At 63.6% G+C, this 18,551-nt stretch overlaps 1 protein-coding gene across 1 annotated transcript in view; it reads right to left on the reverse strand.

The window, feature by feature from the left end:
• Positions 1-246: 246 nt before the first annotated feature.
• LOC104305653 (GTPase HRas) overlaps positions 247-18,551 on the reverse strand; it is a 41,950-nt gene continuing 23,645 nt past the window's right edge. Inside the window, exons 2-6 of the mRNA XM_054171656.1 lie at positions 14,865-15,018; positions 7,858-8,036; positions 3,508-3,667; positions 1,750-1,871; positions 247-291 (exon numbers count right to left, since the gene is read on the reverse strand). Of these exons, the coding sequence (XP_054027631.1) occupies positions 1,752-1,871; positions 3,508-3,667; positions 7,858-8,036; positions 14,865-14,975 (570 nt within the window). The 5' untranslated portion in view covers positions 14,976-15,018 and the 3' untranslated portion in view covers positions 247-291; positions 1,750-1,751. The remainder of the gene's footprint in view (positions 292-1,749; positions 1,872-3,507; positions 3,668-7,857; positions 8,037-14,864; positions 15,019-18,551) is intronic.

Below are 18,551 nucleotides of genomic sequence, written 5' to 3' on the forward strand. Positions count from 1 at the left end.
GTACAGCTGTGGGGTGGAGGAGCCCCAGGGAGCAGGGGGTGGGGAAAGGAACAAAGAACCAAACCAAACGACAGAGTCACTTGCTGCAGGCCTGGGTGAAGGGTGAGATAGTCCTTGGAGGGGCTCATGCTCCCCTCCCTGTCCTCTTCCTCCTCCTCTTCCTCTCCCCCACCCCCTACACTCCTCCTCCCCTGCATTCGTTGGCTGCTTCCTCCGCTTCAGCCTCAGCTTCAGCCTCGGCTCTCCTCCGCTCGGCACCGCAGGAACCTCTCCAGGCCAGGGCCCAGCCAGCTGCAAGCAGAAAGGACACTGATCAGAGCCCCACACCCAGCCTGGGGGGGTGGGAGGGACCCCTGGAGCTCACCCAGCCCAGCCCCTGCCCCAGCAGGGCACCCCCAGCACCCTGCCCAGCAGCACAATGCCCAGGGGGGGTTGGAAGCTCTCCACCCCAGCAGACTCCACAACCTCTCTGGGCAGCCTGCTCCAGGCCCCAGCAGCCTCACACCAAACCACTTTCTCCTCCTGCTCAGCTCCAACCTCCTGGCTGCCACTCTGTGCCCAGTGCCCTTTGTGCTGCCCTGGTGTGGATGTTCCCTGCCTGCTTTTCTCCCTTCTCTTCCCTTGCTGGATTCATCTCATGACAATCTTCCTTCACCCTGGGCCATGCTGTGGGGAGCTGTGGGGGACAGCTCCTGGAGGGGTCCCTGCCTGAGCCCCGGGTGGCCTTCAGCCCAAGGCCTGGCAACAGCTGGCTGAGGAAGCAGCTCCTTCTGTGGCTGAAGGGCAGAGGCTGGGGGGCAGCACCCAGGGGACTTTTGAGACTGCAGATTAGGGAAGAAATCCTTGGCAGGGAGGCTGGGGAGAGCCTGGCACAGGCTGCCCAGGGAGGCTGCCACTGCCTCCTGCCTGGGGGTGCTCAGGGCCAGGCTGGATGAGGCCCTGAGCAGCCTGTGCTGGTGGGAGGGGTCCCTGCCCCTGGCTGAGCTTTGAGGTCCCTTCCAACCTGATCCATTCTGTCAAACCATGACTGGGAGGGAGGAGGGAAGGCTGCAGGAGCATTGCCCTCAGGGGCTGCTGGGGCAGGCTCCCCAGCACCCAGCTGTGCCCTTCCTCCCCTCCCACAGCTGCAGCAGCCCTCAAGAGCACTGCAGCCTGCCTGGAGGCGGTGCCAGGAGGCTGCCTTTGAGGCTGGAGGGGGGCAGCTGTTTTCCACCAGCAGATCTCTTCTCCCCTCACTGCCCCTCAGAGCCACTGCCTGCATTTGCCTCCCCCAGCAAAGCCTCCCAGAAGCCACCCAGGGCTCCTGGGGCCACCCTGGAGCTGTGCCCAGCAGCTGAGCCCTGCTGAAGGAGGAACTCCAGATGTCCAGGGCCTCCAGATGTCCAGGGCCTCCAGATGTTCAGGAAGGCTTCCTCTGGCTTGGGATGTGCAGCCCTGCTCCCCACCCCCTCTGCCACCCTGCCCCCTGCTCCCCACCCCCACCACCAGTGTGTCCCCTACACACCACCTCATGTTCCCTATTTCCCCTCCTCTTCCCTCCCTCCTGCTCCAAATGCCCTTCCCCTGTTCCCCACCTCCTGCTCCCAATGCCCTCCCCCTGCTCCCCACCTCCCCCTCCCCACCTCCTGCTCCCAATGCCCTCCCCCTGGCTCCCCACCTCCCCCTCCCCTGCTCCCAGTGCCCTCCCCCTGCCCTGCTCCCAGTGCCCTGCCCTGGAGGCAGTGCTGGCAGTGGCAGTGCAGCACTCACCCTCAGGACACCACACACTTGCAGTTGGTGCAGCCGGGGCCGCTCTCGTCGGGGGGGTTGAGCTTGCGCAGCTTGTGCTGCCGGATCTCCCGCACCAGGGTGTAGAAGGCATCCTCCACCCCCTGCGGGACAGCGCTGCCTCAGGGGCTGCCCCTGCCCGCCCCGCCGCCTCCCTGCAGGCTGTGCAGGCAGGCAGTGCAGGCAGGCAGTGCAGGCAGGCAATGCAGGCAGGCAATGTAGGAAGGCAGTGGGGAGCTGCAGGCAGTGGGGAGCTGCAGGCAGTGCAGGCAGTGGGGAGCTGCAGGCAGGCAGTGCAGGCAGGCAATGCAGGCAGGCAATGTAGGAAGGCAGTGGGAAGCTGCAGGCAGTGGGGAGCTGCAGGCAGTGCAGGCAGTGGGGAGCTGCAGGCAGTGCCTTTACAAACAGCTCACAGATCTTGGGACAGAGGAGCAGCACAATGCAAAGAACTGAGTGCTGGGTGTGAAAAGGGAAACAAAGATCACTCTGAACAACCCCTGGGAGAGAGAAGCCACCAAAACTGCTTGGAACAACACAACCTCCTCCACCTCCTCCTCTCCTCTCCTCTCCTCTCCGAACCTCTCCCTTCTCTCCTCTCCCTTCTCTCCTCTTCTCTCCTCGTCTCTCCTCTCTTCTCTCTCCCCTCCCTTCTCTCCCCTTCTCTCTCCTCTCCTCTCCCCTTCTCTCTCCTCTCCTCTCCTCTCCTCTCCTCTCCTCTCCTCTCCTCTCCTCTCCTCTCCTCTCCTCTCCTCTCCTCTCCTCTCCTCTCCTCTCCTCTCCTCTCCTCTCCTCTCCTCTCCTCTCCTCTCCTCTCCTCTCCCTTCCCTCTTCTCTTCCCCCTTCTCCTCTCCCTTCTTCACTCTGGCAGACACTGCCTTGCTTCTGCTTGCCCCTGGCTGCATTGTTTTGGCTAAGCCTCACAGCTTCGCTGCTCCTTGCTCTTGTCCAGGGGATTAGGGGGAGGCAAGGAGGGAGAAGCTGGTAGCTGCCCCTGCTCTTTGGCCAGGGGGTCCTTGTGCTGGTCACTGGCTGTCAATCCCTGTCAGTGTTGTGACTCCTGTGTGTTCTGCACACACTCTCTGCAGCCCATTGCAGTTAGCTTTGCCTGTGGGCACAGCTTCATCTGCTTCCAGCTGAGCTGCTCTGGCAACCTGATGTCCAGGGGGCTGGGGGCAATTTTAACCCACCACAGGGAGGCTAACAGGGAGCTCCAAGCAGGGAATGAGACTGAATGAGGGGCCAGAAGGCCAAGGAGCTCTTCCCTCCTTGGGCTTCAAGCAGCTCTCAGCAGCCTGGAGGATGTCTACCACACAAGAGAAAAGCCTCCACTAGAGCACCAAAGGTGGCAGCTGCTCCACTTCCACCTCCGTGCTCTGGGAGGCCTCTGCTGTGCTCCTTCCAGCACTGCCTGGGGGGCTGCCAGGAGAGCCCCTGGGTGAGGACAGCCCAGGCCCCTGAGCTTAGCTGACCTGCAGTGAGCAGGTGGCTCAGTCCAGAGCCTTGGAGAGAGTTCTGGGAAGGCCTCTGCCCCTGCCTGCTGCCAGAGCAGGGCTCAGAGCCCTCTCCAGGCCGGAGAGCCTGGCCAGGGCAGGGAAGGCTCTGCTGAAGCGCTCAGCAAGCAGCTCGGCCCGGCCCCTGCACCACGGCCGTGGAGGCTGCTGTGCCGCTGGCCCTGGCCCTGCAGGGCAGAGCTGGAGCAGAGAGGAGGCAGAGCAGCTGTGGTGTGAGAGCAGCCCCTACCTGTCTGGTCTTGGCAGAGGTCTCTATGTAGGGGATGCCGTAGCTGCGGGCCAGGTCCTGCGCCTGCCGCGTCTCCACCGTCCGCGCCGGCAGGTCGCACTTGTTCCCCACCAGCACCATGGGGACATCATCTGAGTCCTTCACCCTCTTGATCTGCTCCCTGAAACAGGAAGAGGTCATGGACTCAACAGAGGATCACAGAGCGGCACAGGTTGGAAGGCAGCTCAGGGATCCTCTGCTCCAAGCCCCTGCCAGGGGCAGGGACAGCTGCTGCTGCTGAGGGACAGAGCCAGGCCCTGGCACCAGGGCAGACCACAGTCAGGCAATGGCTTGGGCTGGAAGGGAGCTCAAAGCTCAGCCAGCTCCAAGCCCCTGCCATGGGCAGGGACCCCTCCCACCAGCACAGGCTGCTCAGGGCCTCATCCAGCCTGGTCCTGAACACCTCCAGGCAGGAAGCAGCCACAGCCTCCCTGGGCAGCCTGTGCCAGAGGCTCCCCAGCCTCACACTGAAGAACTTCTTCCTCAGCTCCACTCTAACCTCTGATGCCAAAGTGAAGGGAGAAAAGGCATCAGGGGGCAGCTCCAGCACCCTCCCCAGCAGACTTTCAGCAGCCACAATTCCTTCCTGCCAAGTGCCTTGTGGAGGGCTCTTAGGAGAACACAAATGACCACCCCTGGAGTGGTCAGACCAGGAGCTGTGGTGCTGGGGGCCAGGGTTCAGCCCCAGCCCTGGCAGAGTTAGAGCATGGTTGGACTGGGTGAGCTGAAAGGGCTTTGCCAGCCACAGCATCTGGGACTCCCTGCCTCTGCAGCACAGGAGTGAAGAACCAACCAGCAGCCTTCTGCCCTTCAAGTGCAACTGTTCAGCACCCACCACCTGAAATGAGTCAGAGTCACACAACAGCAGCTTGGGAGGGCCCTCAGGACCACCCAGTCCAACCTGGCAATGACCCTGAGGCTTTATGTGGCCATGGCCCTGTTTGATCTCATGTGGCTGTGATCTTAACTCAGTCTCTTTTTAAGAAGGACACCGAGGGCTGGGGCAGGGCCAGGGAAGGGCAACAGAGCTGGGGAAGGGTCTGGAGAGCAGGGCTGGGGAGCAGCAGCTGAGGGAGCTGGGGGGGTTCAGCCTGGAGCAGAGGAGGCTGAGGGAGACCTCATTGCTCTCTGCAGCTCCCTGAGAGGAGGCTGCAGGGAGCTGGGCTTGGGCTCTGCTCCCCAGGCTCAGGGGATAGAAGGAGAGGAACTGGCCTGGAATTGTGCCAGGGGAGGCTTGGGTTGGAGAGGAGGAAAAATGTCTTTGGTGGCAGAGTGGTCAGGGCCTGGCAGAGGCTGCCCAGGGGGGTGGTGCAGTCCCCATGGCTGGAGGGGTTCCTGTGGCCATGGCTCCTGGGGCCAGGGCTTGGTGCCCATGGTGGGGCTGGGCTGGTGTTGGTCTGGATGAGCCTGGAGGCATTTTCCAACCCAAACAATTCTGTGCTGCTTTGCCTCTTGCCCATTCCTGCATCCAAATCCCCTCCCAGCAGCAGCTGGCTGTGGAGCAGGCACCAGCAGCAGGAGATGGCAGTGAGGGCTGACTGCATGGCCAGGGGGCCATAAAGCCATTAGATGCTGGATGGAACACCCTGGGCAGGCAGTGCAAGCACTAAATGGAGAGGCCCAGCTCCACTTAGCTGGAAGGAGATACCTGCTAATGGTTACCAGGCAGGGAGAGGCAGCCTGGCCCAGGGGAACAGCCTCTCAAAGTGCAGACACAAAGAGCAGAGGGGCAGGGGGATGACAGGCAGTGATTTACAGCAAGGTTCCAGCCAGGGCTTGGAATGGATCCAGCAGCCTGCCAGGGAGCAGCCACAGGCAGCAGGCTCAGCACAGGGCTGAGAGAGCTGCTCAGCTCCCCAGGAGAGCCTCAGCCTTTGTCCACAGCTAAACCAAGCCCCAGTGGCTTAGCTGCTGTCCCCAGCAGCAGAAGGACTCAGAGCTGCTGCAGGGAGCCCAGAGGAGGCCACAGAGATGCTGCCAGGGCTGCAGCAGCTCTGCTGGGAGCACAGGCTGAGGGAGCTGGGGCTGTGCAGCCTGCAGAGGAGAAGGCTCCAGGAGCACCTCAGAGCTGCTGCCAGGACCTGAAGGGATCCTGCAGGAAGGCTGCAGAGAGACTTCTGCTGAGGGGGTCTGGAGCCAGGCCCAGGGGGAATGGTTTGGAGCTGAGGCAGAGCAGGGTTAGAGTGGAGCTGAGGAAGAAGTTCTGCAGTGTGAGTCTGGGGACACTCTGGCACAGGTTATGGCTGCCTCCTTCCTGGAGGTGCTCAGGGCCAGGCTGGATGAGGCCCTGAGCAGCCTGTGCTGGTGGGAGGTGTCCCTGCCCATGGCAGGGGGTTGCAGTAGATGACCTCTGAGCCACTCCATGGCTGTCAGCCCAGCCACAGCACTGTGGCACTGAACACACTGAGCAGCCCAAGACTGAGACAGCTCAGCAGCCTGGAGCTACAGGATCATGTGGGACCTGGGGTCATGTGAGGAGCTGGGCTCCATGGTGCTGTGCTGGGCAGTGCAGAGAGCTGGGACAGGCAGAGCCACCCCCTGCAGGCCGAGAGGAGAGCTCATCAGGGAGCACAAGCACCTGCAGGGCAGCTGCCAGCAGGATGGAGCAGGCTCCTTGCACTGGCAGCACAAGGGGCAAGGGAAGTGAACCCAGTCACAGCAGTTCCACCTCAGCATCAGGAGAAACTTCCTTGGTGTGAGGCTGCAGGAGGCCTGCAGCAGGCTGCCCAGGGAGCCTGTGGAGTCTCCTGCTCTGGAGAGCTTCCAGCCCCACCTGGCTGTGCTGTGTGTGCCCTGCCCTGGCAGGGGCTGGATTCTGTGACCATTGGCAGGAGCCTCTCACCACAGCCAAGCCTCCAAACCAGCCATCAAGCAGAGAGATCCCTCCCTGAACAGCTCTGAGACAACCAGGGAAGACTCCTGCTGCATTTCTGCCACCCCCTTGGCCCTCCAGCTCTGCAGGGCCCATGGCAGCAGCAGGGGAAGCAGGATGCAGCCAAAGCAGGCCCATGGCAGGACTGCTCTGCTGATGTCCTTCCAGTGCTGCTGTCCAACTTGCCCTGGGCTTGTCAGCTCACTGGGCTCTGCTGCTCACAGAATCACAGAGTGCTGTGGGCTGGAAGGGAGCTCTGGAGCTCATCCATCCAAGCCCCTGCCAGAGCAGGGCACCCAGGAGCACAGCCAGGCGGGGCTGGAAGCTCTCCAGAGATGGAGACTCCACAATCTCTCTGGGCAGCCTCCAGTGCTCTCCTCCTGCTGTCTGTGCCCTGCTTGCAGCCAGGCTGCAGGAGGCCAGGGCTGCCTCCCCCGTGTGTGCAGCCAGCAGAGCACAGCAGGCAGGGAAGAGCCCTCCCAGGCTCTGCTGCCCCTGCAGAGATCGATTGCACTAATGAAGCAACTGCATCCATTAGGGAGGGGAAGGAGTGGGGCAGAGAGGCTCAGGCCTCTCTTTAGCCACCATCAACACTCAGGCACTGCATTAGTGAGTCCCTGGGGTCAGGAGCCAGCCCTTTGGATGGGTTTGGATGAGTCTGACAGCCACTGTCTGCTGCAGCCCAGCCCTGGGGAATGGCCACAGTCACAGAGTCACAGGGTTGGGAGGGAGCTCAGAGCTCAGCCAGCTCCAAGCCCCTGCCATGGGCAGGGACCCCTCCCACCAGCACAGGCTGCTCAGGGCCTCATCCAGCCTGGTCCTGAACACCCCCAGGCAGGAGGCAGCCACAGCCTCCCTGGGCAGCCTGTGCCAGAGTCTCCCCAGCCTCACTCTCAACCATTTCTTCCTCCTCTCCACTCTCAATCTCCTCTGTCCCAGCTCAAAGCCATTGTCCCTCAGCCTGGCACTCCCAGCCCTTGGCCAGAGTCCCTCCCCAGCTCTCCTGGAGCCCTTCAGGCACTGCAAGGCTGCTCTGAGGTCTGCCTGGAGCCTTCTCTTCTCCAGGCTGCACAGCCCCAGCTCTCCCAGCCTGGCCCCACAGGGGAGGCTCTGCAGCCTCTGCTCCTCTTGGTGGCCTCCTCTGGAGCCTCTCCAGCAGCTCCAGGTCCTCCTTGTGCTGGGGGCCCCAGAGCTGGAGGCAGTGCTGCAGGAGCACAGCAGGGCAGGGTGGGGCAGAGCAGGGCAGAGCAGGGCAGAGAAGGGCAGGGCAGGGCAGGGCAGAGCAGGGCAGGGCAGGGCAGGGCAGGGCAGAGAGCAGAATCCCCTGGCTGTGCTGCTCTCTCCCTCAGCCATCTGTGCAGAGGGCCTGGGCCGCAGGGCAGGGCGAGGCAGGGGGTGCCCAGCAGCCCGGCTGGGGGGCAGGGGCTGCCCCAGCTCACCTGTACTGGTGGATGTCCTCGAAGGACTTGGTGTTGTTGATGGCGAAGACGCAGAGGAAGCCCTCGCCGGTGCGCATGTACTGGTCGCGCATGGCGCTGTACTCCTCCTGCCCCGCCGTGTCCAGGATGTCCAGCAGGCAGGTCTCCCCGTCGATCACCACCTGCTTCCGGTACGAGTCCTGCGCCAAGGGGGCAGCCTCAGCCCTGGCAGCCGGCCCGGGGCGCGGCCACAGCGCGGGGACAGGGGCTGCGGGCACCCAGAGCCTGCCCCGGGGCACTGAGCCTCACACACAGCAGTGCCAGGGGCTGCGGGCACCCAGAGCCTGCCCCGGGGCACTGAGCCTCACACACAGCAGTGCCAGGGGCTGCGGGCACCCAGAGCCTGCCCCGGGGCACTGAGCCTCACACACAGCAGTGCCAGGGGCTGCGGGCACCCAGAGCCTGCCCCGGGGCACTGAGCCTCACACACAGCAGTGCCAGGGGCTGCGGGCACCCAGAGCCTGCCCCGGGGCACTGAGCCTCACACACAGCAGTGCCAGGGGCTGCGGGCACCCAGAGCCTGCCCCGGGGCACTGAGAGCCTCACACACAGCAGTGCCAGGGGCTGCGGGCACCCAGAGCCTGCCCCGGGGCACTGAGAGCCTCACACACAGCAGTGCCAGGGGCTGCGGGCACCCAGAGCCTGCCCCGGGGCACTGAGCCTCACACACAGCAGTGCCAGGGGCTGCGGGCACCCAGAGCCTGCCCCGGGGCACTGAGCCTCACACACAGCAGTGCCAGGGGCTGCGGGCACCCAGAGCCTGCCCCGGGGCACTGAGCCTCACACACAGCAGTGCCAGGGGCTGCGGGCACCCAGAGCCTGCCCCGGGGCACTGAGCCTCACACACAGCAGTGCCAGGGGCTGTGGGCACCCAGAGCCTGCCCCGGGGCACTGAGAGCCTCACACACAGCAGTGCCAGGGGCTGCGGGCACCCAGAGCCTGCCCCGGGGCACTGAGCCTCACACACAGCAGTGCCAGGGGCTGTGGGCACCCAGAGCCTGCCCCGGGGCACTGAGAGCCTCACACACAGCAGTGCCAGGGGCTGCAGGGGCTGCAGGGCCTGCAGTGGCTGCAGTGGTCACTGAGTCCATCCTCCCAACTCACTGAGATCTTGACACAATGTGAGGGGCTGGCAGGGACCTCCAAAGCTCATCCTGCCCAACCCCCTGCCAGAGCAGGGGCACCCAGGGCAGGGCACCCAGAACACAGCCAGGGGGGGTTGGAATGCCTCCAGAGAGGGAGACTCCACAGCCCCCTGGGCAGCCTGCTCCAGGGTTCTGTGACCTCACAGAGACAAAATTGTTCCTCCTGTTTCCATGGAGCTTCCTCTGCCTCAGCTTCCACCCCTGCCCCTTGTGCTGTCCTTGGGCATCCCCCAGCAGAGCCTGGCTCCAGCCCCTGGGCATCACCCTGCACAGCTTTAGCACCAGCAGTGAGGTCACCCTCAGGCTGCTCCTCTCCAGGCTCCAGAGCCCTCAGCCCCCTCAGCCTCTCCTCATGAGGAAGCTCTTCCACTGCCTGCAGCAGCTCTGTGGCTCTGTGCTGGACTCTTCCCAGCAGCTCCCTGAGGTCCTCCTGGAGCTGAGGGGCCCAGAACTGGACACAAGATTCCTGCTGTGGCCTCAGCAGGGCAGAGCAGAGGGGGAGGAGAACCTCTCTCGACCTGCTCAACACCACCCCAGGCTGCCCTTGGCCTTCTTGGCCACCAGGGCACATTGCTGGCTCATGGTCAGCCTCCCATCCCCCAGGACCCCCAGGTCCTTTTCCCCTTCCCTGCTCTGCAGCAGCTCAGTTCCCAGCCTGTCCTGCCCCATGGGGCTGTTCTGCATCCACAGAATGGTGCAGGCTGGCCAGGACCCCAAGGATCATCCAGTTCCAAGCCCCTCCCATGGGCAGGACACAACCAGAGGCTTGGGAAGCCTATCACAAGCTGAGTGCCAAGAGCTGGAGGATGAGCCAAAGGATTCCCACCATGAGCTCCTCACTCCACCTGCTTCAGCCACCCCAGGACACCACCAGCAGCTTTCATTCCCTTGGAGGTCCTCTCATTCCCAAACCAAAGCTCCTGAGGCTCCTCAGCAGGGTGAGCTGGCACAGCCTGGCTGCTGCTGAGGGGCAGAGCCAGGCCCTGGCACCTGGGCAGATCACAGAGCCCAGCAGGGGCTGGGAGGGAGCTCAGACCTCAGCCAGCCCCAGCCCCTGCCATGGGCAGGGACACCTCCCATCAGCACAGGCTGCTCAGGGCCTCATCCAGCCTGGTCCTGAGCACCTCCAGGCAGGAGGCAGCCACAGCCTCCCTGGGCAGCCTGTGCCAGAGTCTCCCCAGCCTCAATGCCAACAATTTCTTCCTCCTCTCCACTCTCAGTCTCCTCTCTCCCAGCTCAAAGCCACTGCCTGAGTGTGAAGCTGCCTAATCCTAACCCTAACCCCAAACCCTAACCCCTAACCCTAACCCCAAACCCTAACCCTAACCCCTAACCCTAACCCCAACCCTAATCCCAAACCCTAACCCCTAACCTCAACCCTAGCCCCTAACCCCAACCCTAACCCCTAACCCCAAACCCTAACCCTAATCCCAAACCCTAACCCCTAACCCCAAACCTAACCCTAATCCTAACCCTAACGCCTAACCCTAACCCCTAACCCTAACCCCTAACCCCAAACCTAACCCTAATCCTAACCCTAACGCCTAACCCTAACCCCTAACCCTAATCCCAAACCCTAACCCCTAATCCCAAACCCTAACCCCTAACCCTAACCCCTAATCCCTAACCCCTAACCCCAAACCCCTAACCCTAACCCCAAACCCTAACCCTGACCCCAACACTAATCCCTACCCATAGCCCTAAGCCTAAACCTAACCCTAACCTTATCCCTAAGCCCTAGCCCTAACCCTAACCATTTTCCCCCTTTCCCTGGCTTTAGCTCCAGTAAAGAGAGGACCAAACTGCCTCAGAAAAGGGAGGGAAGGCCAAAAGAGCAATGGAAAAGCCAAGAGGGACAAAGGAACAGCTGAGCAGGCTCCCCCTGCCCCAGCAAAGCCAGCCCCAGGCTTGCTTAGGAGCACAGAACCAGAGAGCTGTGTTGGTTGGAAGAGGCACTGGAGATTGGGTCCAACCTTCAACCCAGCCCCACCATGGACACCAAGCCCTGGCCCCAGGGGCCATGGCCACAGGAACCCCTCCAGCCATGGGGACTGCACCACCCCCTGGGCAGCCTCTGCCAGGCCCTGACCACTCTGCCACCAAAGACATTTTTCCTCCTCTCCAACCCAAGCCTCCCCTGCCACAATTCCAGGCCAGTTCCTCTCCTTCTGTCCCCTGAGCCTGGGGAGCAGAGCCCAAGCCCAGCTCCCTGCAGCCTCCTCTCAGGGAGCTGCAGAGAGCAATGAGGTCTCCCTCAGCCTCCTCTGCTCCAGGCTGAACCCCCCCAGCTCCCTCAGCTGCTGCTCCCCAGCCCTGCTCTCCAGACCCTTCCCCAGCTCCATTTTCCTTCCCTGGCCCTGCTCCAGCCCTCAGTGACCTTCTGGGAGTGAGGAGCCCAGAGCTGAGCCCAGCCCTCAAGCTGTGCCCTCCCCAGTGCTGAGTCCAAGCCCCACACTTTGTCTCTGCCGCATCCCAGAACCCTCAGCAACTCTTCTCCTGAGCTTCATTTAGTCCCAGGCTGATCCCTTCTGCTGCTGCCCTGGGACACCCAGGAGATGCCCCTCCAGCCAGCCAGGGCCTCCTGGCATCCCCTGCAGCTGGTGGAGCTGGCAGCTGCTCAACACCCCCTGAAATCCTGCACCCCTCCAAGGCATCTCAGGGTAGGCACCAGAGGCAGTGAGCCACCAGCAGGGCTGCAAGCTGGGATGGGATGGGACAGAATAAACCAGGTTGGAAGAGAACTGTGAGTCCAACCTCTGACCCAGCACCATCTGATCAACTCAACCATGGCTCCAAGGGCCTCAGCCAGGCTCTCCCTAAACACCTCCAGGGATGGGGACTCCACCACCTCCCTGGGCAGCACATCCCCAGGGCCAATCTCTCTTGCTGGGAAGAACTTTCTCTTCACCTCCAGCCTAAACCTCCCCTGGCACAGCTTGAGACTGTGTCCTCTTGTTCTGGTGCTGGCTGCCTGGGAGCAGAGCCCAACCCCCACCTGGCTCCAACCTCCCTTCAGGGAGCTGTAGAGAGCAATGAGGTCTCCCCTGAGCCTCCTCTTCTGCAGGCTAAGCAACCCCAGCTCCCTCAGCCTCTCCTCCCAGGGCTGTGCTCCAGACCCCTCCCCAGCCTTGTTGCCCTTCTCTGGACACCTTCCAGCAGCTCAACCTCTTTCCTAACCTGAGGGGCCCAGAACTGGACACAGGACTCAAGGTGTGGCCTCAGCAGTGCTGAGCACAGGGCGCAATGACCTCCCTGCTCCTGCTGGCCACACTGTTCCTGATGCAGGCCAGGATGCCCTTGGCCTTCTTGGCCCCTGGGCACACTGCAGGCTCCTGTTCAGCCTACTGTCAACCAGTACCCCCAGGTCCCTCTCTGCCTGGCTGCTCTCAGCCACTCTGCCCCCAGCCTGTAGCACTGCCTGGGGTTGCTGTGGCCAATGTGCAGCCCCTGGCACTTGGCTGTGTTCAATCTCCTGCCCTTGGCCCCTGCCCAGCCTGGCAAAGTCTCTCTTGATGGTTAACCTCTTCCAGCCTGGGAGCAAACTGTCAGCAGGGTGCTGCCCACCACCCCCAGCAGTGGCAGGGACTATCCAGGCAGGTCCTCTGCCATTGGGGTCTTGCCTGCAGCAGAGGTAATCAAACTCATCACAGATGTGGGAAGGCCTGGAAATCACAATCACAGAGAGCTCTGGGCTGGAAGGGAGCTCCAGAGCTCAGCCAGCCCCAGCCCTGCCCCCAGCAGGGACATCCTCCCCTGGAGCAGGCTGCCCAGAGCCCTCTCCAGCCTCCCCTGGAACAGCTCCAGGGATGGAGCCTCAGCCACCTCCCTGGGCAGCCTGCTGCAGGGTTCCAGCAGCCTCCTGGGGTAGAACTTCTTCCTCAGTCCCCCAGGGCAGCCCTCAGAAGGTTTCCTTGCCAAGGCAGGCTCCTCAAGGCAGTGCTCCTCCCCACCATGCCTGCTCCCCCCAGGGATGCTGCTAGGGCATGGAAGAAGAGCTTCATCCCTCTCCAACAGCCACCCCCAGGTGCAGCACAGCTCCTGGCCAGTCAGGCTGGGGAGACACTGGCAGAGGCTGCCCAGGGAGGCTGTGGAGCTCCCCTCCCTATTCAAGGCCAGCCTGGATGAGGAATGAGCAACCTGTCTGCAAGCTGCTTGCACAGAGTCAGCTCCTGGGCATGAGCCAGGGCAGCTCAGTCACAGGAGGGTGGCTTGTGGGTCACAGTCAGAGGGCTGGCAGGTACCTCCCTCTGCCTCCCAACCCCCAGCAAATGAAGCACCATGGAAAGGAGTCAGCCTGGAATGAGTGAGCAGCTCACTGAGGGTCAGGGCTGACAGGACAGGGAGCAAAGTGGCAGCCAGCAGGTTGGATCTGAGCAGGAGGAGAAAGTTGTTTGGTGTGAGGCTGCTGGAGGCCTGGAGCAGGCTGCCCAGAGAGGTTGTGGAGTCTCCTGGGCTGGAGAGCTTCCAACCCCCCCTGGCTGTGCACCTGGGTGCCCTGCCCTGGGTGCCCTGCTCTGGATGCCCTGCCCTGGCAGGGGGCTGGGCTGGGGGAGCCCCAGAGGTCTCTGCCAGCCTCTCCCACTCTGTGGCTCCAGGGAGGATGTGGGGCAGGACCCAGGGGACTGCAGAGGCATCAGAGGCTGCTGGGACTTGAAGGTGGGAAAGCAGCAGGGGTGAGAGGGCTGGAGAGGAGCTCCTGGCTCCTTCAGGAAGAGAAGAGGAGGAGGAGAGGAGCAGAGTGGGGCTGAGGGGAGCTGAAGAGGAGAGCTGGCATCTCCTGGGGCAGGCAGGCAGGGTGAGGAGGGTGTGCAGGGAAATGCCAGGCAGGGTTGGCATTCCCTGCTGCCTGCCTGCCTGGAGAGCATTCCCTGGGGGGCACAGGCCTGGGGCAGGCAGCTGGAGACAGAGACCAATTGGATGGCCAAGCCCAAGAGAGCAGTGGGGCAGAGCTGCCTCTGCCCATGCCCATCCCATGCCCCTGCCCCTGCCCCTGCCTGCCCAGGGAGGCTGCTCCCACCAGCAGCTCTTCTGTCAAACCCCACCTGGGAGAGGCTTCTGCAGCAGCTGCTGCTGGTGGAGAGCACAGGGGGGAGAGGAGCTGGGGGAGGAGGCAACAGCACCCAGGAGCTGCAGCACCAGGACTCAGGAGCCCTTCAGCTGCACTCTGCCCTGCCCCTCCTGGGTGCCCTTGGCCAACTCATGTCCCAGCAGCTGCTGCTGAGGGCTTCCTCTCCTCCCTGGCTGCAGGGCTGCTCCTGCCTTGCCCCCAGGCCTTGGCTGCCTCTCTGAGGAGATTAAGATTGGCTGTGAGGAAGAACAGGAGGGAGGTGAGAGCCTGGCACAGGCTGCCCAGGGAGGTGGTGGAAGCCTCCTGCCTGGAGGTGTTTGCAGCCAGGCTGGAGGTGGCTGTGAACAACCTGCTGTGGTGTGAGGTGTCCCTGCCCATGGCAGGGGGTTGGAGCTGGCTGAGCCCTGAACTTCCTCCCTGCCCTGCCAGCTCTGTGCCTCTGTGCCTCTCCAGGCTCCACACCCCCAGGGCTCTCAGGCCTCCCTCCCAGGAGCTGCTCCAGTCCCTTCATCAGCCCCCCCTGCACTGCACACCAGCCTCCAGGGGTGCTCCCAGCAGGGCAGGGCAGGGGGCAGGCTATGAAGAAGGTGGAGAGGCCAAGGCAGAGCTGAAGAGAAGAGGCAGCTGCTCAGCATGCCCTGGAGGTCAAAGCCCCCCAGCAGGATGGCTCAAAGCAGAGCAGGGCCCCCAGGGAAGCCCTCCCAGCCCTGAGGGCTCTGTGATGCCAGAGGCAGCCCCTGGCCCCCCCTGCTTACCTCTATTGTGGGGTCATACTCATCAACAAAGTGGTTCTGGATGAGCTGGATTGTCAGAGCACTCTTCCCAACACCACCAGCTCCCACCACCACCAGCTTGTACTCAGTCATCTTCCAGCTGACCCCAGCTCAGCTCCTGCAGGAGCAGCACCACCTGCAAGGAGAGAGGGAGCTGGCTGTTAGGAGGGGTCCCTCAGCACCACAGCTCCACAGAGGGCAGCAGGCTGGGGGGGAGCCTGCAGGGGCATCCTGTGCCACCCCCTGCCATGGCTCCAGCCAGAGCAGGCTGCCCAGGGACACAGCCAGGCTGAGCCTGGATGTCTGCCTCCACCAGCCCCCTGGGCAGCCTGTGCCAGGCCTTTGGGAACCCTTTCAGGCAAGAAGCTTCTCCTGATGCCCAACCTGTGGCTGTGAGCAGCCTGCTCTGGTGGGAGGGGTCCCTGCCCATGGCAGGGGCTTGGAGCTGGCTGAGCCCTGGGGTCCCTTCCAGCCCTGTGACTCTGTGAACCTGGAGGCCATCCCCTCTTGCCCTGTCATTAGGTGCCTGGGAGAAGAGGCCAGCATGCACCCCTGGGGCCACCTCCAGGGCAAGAGGGCTGCCCAAGGTGCCCCTGAGGCTGGCAGGCCCCAGCAGAGAGCAGGAGAAGCCACACAGAGGATGCTGCCAGGGAGTGAAGGTCAGGAGGGGCAACCCACACTGCTGGGGCCTTGCCATGGCACTTCAGCAGGGGCAAATCCCACCCTCCCCAGCCCTGCTCCCTGAACTCTGTCCCAGCTGGGCTGAGGAAGGGCAGCTTGGGACTCAGGGACTGCCAACCCTGCAGCTTTACACAGAACCCAACCCTCAGTGCCCTGCACCCACCCCAGGGGCAGAGCCTCACCCCCAGCTGGGGGCTCTGGGGACCCCCCCAGGGCAGCTCAGCTTGCCCTGGCTGGTGGCCATTCAGTGCAGCCCACAGCAGCCCTGTGGCTCAGCCCCACCAGAGCCCCCTGCACCCCTGCCCTGGCAGCTGCCACAGCATGGCCAGCAGAGGCCTCTCCAGCCCCACTCTGCTTCTCTCCTGCTGGGAAGGAGGCCACAACTCTGCCCCAGCCAGCCTGCAGCCCTGCCCCACTCCAAGGTCCAGCCCCACTGGTGCTGGGGGCAGCCAGGGACCACCACTGCCTGCCTGCAGCCACAGAGGGGGAGAGGAGGGAAGGCAGCAAGCCCCTGCCCCAGCAGGGCAGCAGGGCAGGGCACCCAGCAGCACAGCCAGGGGGAGTTGGAAGCTCTCCACACCAGGAGCCTCCACAGCCTCTCTGGGCAGCCTGCTCCAGGCTCCAGCAGCCTCACACCAAACAACTTTCTCCTCCTGCTGAGGTGGAAAGCAGCACCACAGAGAAGGACCTTGGTGGACAGCAAGGTGTGCATGGGCCAGCAAAGAGCCCTGGAGGCCAGTGGGGCCCTGGGGAGCATTAAGTGTGGCCAGCAGGGCAAGGCTGGTTCTGCTGCCCCTCTGCTCTGCCCTGCTGAGGCCCCAGATGGAGCACTGTGCCCAGCTCTGGGCTCCCCAGCTCAGGAGGGACAGGGAACTGCTGGAGAGAGTCCAGGGCAGGCTGTGAGGATGCTGCAGGGCCTGGAGCAGCTGTGTGAGGAGGGAAGGCTGAGAGCCCTGGGGCTGAGAGCCTGCAGAGGAGAAGGCTGAGAGGGAGCTGAGCAATGTCTGTAAATACCTGAGGGGTGGGGGGCAGGAAGGGGCCAGGCTCTGCTCAGTGGGGCCCAGGGACAGGGCAGGAGGCAGTGGACACAAAGTGGAGCCCAGGAGGTTCCATCTGAACAGAAGATTCTTTGGTGTGAGGCTGCTGGAGCCTGGAGCAGGCTGCCCAGAGAGGCTGTGGAGGCTCCTGGGGTGGAGAGCTTCCAACCCCCCCTGGCTGTGCTCCTGGGTGCCCTGCTGGGGCAGGGGGCTGCTGAATGCTCTCTGGAGGTCCCTTCCAGCCCTGCCATGCTGTGAGGCAGCTGCCAAGGCAGCAGGCAGGCTGTGGAGCCAGAGCTGCTGCAGCTCCTTCCTGCTGGCTCTCTCCTGTCACAAGGCCTCCTGGCTCCCAGCCCTCCAGGAGAGCCTCCCCAGGAGCCTCTGCCTGGCAGCAGCAGCTGCTCCCAGCCCAGCAGCTGGAGCCATGCAGCTCCAGCAGACAACAAACAGCTCCCAGCCTTGCTCAGCAAGCCCAGGGGGCAGGCACCCAGCCCTGGGGCCAGCAGCACCTTACTTGCAGGGAGAGATGAAGGTGCAGGGGAGGGCAGGAGGCAATCTCCACCTTCTGCCCTGCTGGGCAGCTCAGGGGCCAGGAGCCAGCTGTCTGAGCTGCAGGAGCAGGGCCAGGGAGAGCAGGGCTGGGGAGCAGCAGCTGAGGGAGCTGGGGGGGTTCAGCCTGGAGGAGAGGAGGCTGAGGGAGACCTCATTGCTCTCTGCAGCTCCCTGAGAGGAGGCTGGAGCCAGGTGGGGGTTGGGCTCTGCTCCCCAGGCTCAGGGGCCAGGAGAGGAGCTGGCCTGGCTCACCCTGGGGCCCTTCCAGGCTCCTTCATTTCACAGAGTACTTTGGCTGGCAAAGCCCTTTCAGCTCCTCCAGCCCAGCCAGGCTCTAGCCCTGCCCAGGCTGGGGCTGAGCCCTGGCCCTCAGCACCACATCTGAGACAACATTCAACTCCTCCAGGGGTGGGCACTCAGCCACCTCCCTGGGCAGCCTGGGCCAGGCTTGGAGAACCTTTCAGGGGAGAAGTTTCCTCCCCTGGGGCAGCTGGAGGCCCTTTGCTCTCCTCCTATCACTCATTACTAGGGAGAAGAGCCCAACAGCCCCCCTGCAGCCTCCCACCAGGGGGAAGAGAAAGGCTCTGCAAGCCCCCCAGGAGCTGAGGGCAGAGGCTGTCCCAGGAGAGCAAGCAGGAGTGCTGCAGGGGGCTGAGGAACGCCAGCAGCTGGCGGCTGAAGGCACAGGGAGCAAGCTGGCAGGAAGGAGAGCTGCGGGCAGGGGGCAGGCCCAGGCAGCTCTGCAGGACAGGGATTGCCTCTCCCCAGCAGCCAGCTGCAAGCCCTGGCTCTGCAGAAGGGCTCCAACAGGCTTGGGCAGGCCCTGGCACAGGGCTCAGCCCTGGCACAGCCCCCAGCTCACACCCCCATGCCAGAGCCAGCCGGGCACAGAGGCCTCCCCTTTGAGCCCGGGGCAGAGGGAAGCACAAACAGGGAGGCACCACCCCCACCAAAGCTGCTGCTGCTGCCTGCCTGCCTGCTGCTGCTACTGCTGCCTGCCTACTGCTGCAGCTGGGGGCTTGGGCAGCCTGGAGAGCTGGGGCCAGGAGAGGGCAGAACAGCCCTGAGCAGAGCCTGGCCCAGCCTCACTGACTCACAGAGCTGCCAGGGCTGGCAGGGACCCCAAGGCTCAGCCAGCCCCAACCCCCTGCCATGGCCAGGGACACCTCACACCACAGCAGGCTGCTCACAGCCACCTCCAGCCTGGCTGCAAACACCTCCAGGCAGGAGGCTTCCACCACCTCCCTGGGCAGCCTGTGCCAGGCTCTCACCACCCTCCTGGGCAACAACTTCTTCCTCACAGCCAATCTCAATCTCCCCATTTCTACTTCTGCTCCATCCCCCCCAGTCCTATCTCTCCCTGACCCCCTCCAAAGTCCCTCCCCAGCTTGCTTGCAGC

The sequence above is a fragment of the Dryobates pubescens genome, chromosome 22 (genome assembly GCF_014839835.1).
Source record: "Dryobates pubescens isolate bDryPub1 chromosome 22, bDryPub1.pri, whole genome shotgun sequence".
NCBI lineage: Eukaryota > Metazoa > Chordata > Aves > Piciformes > Picidae > Dryobates > Dryobates pubescens.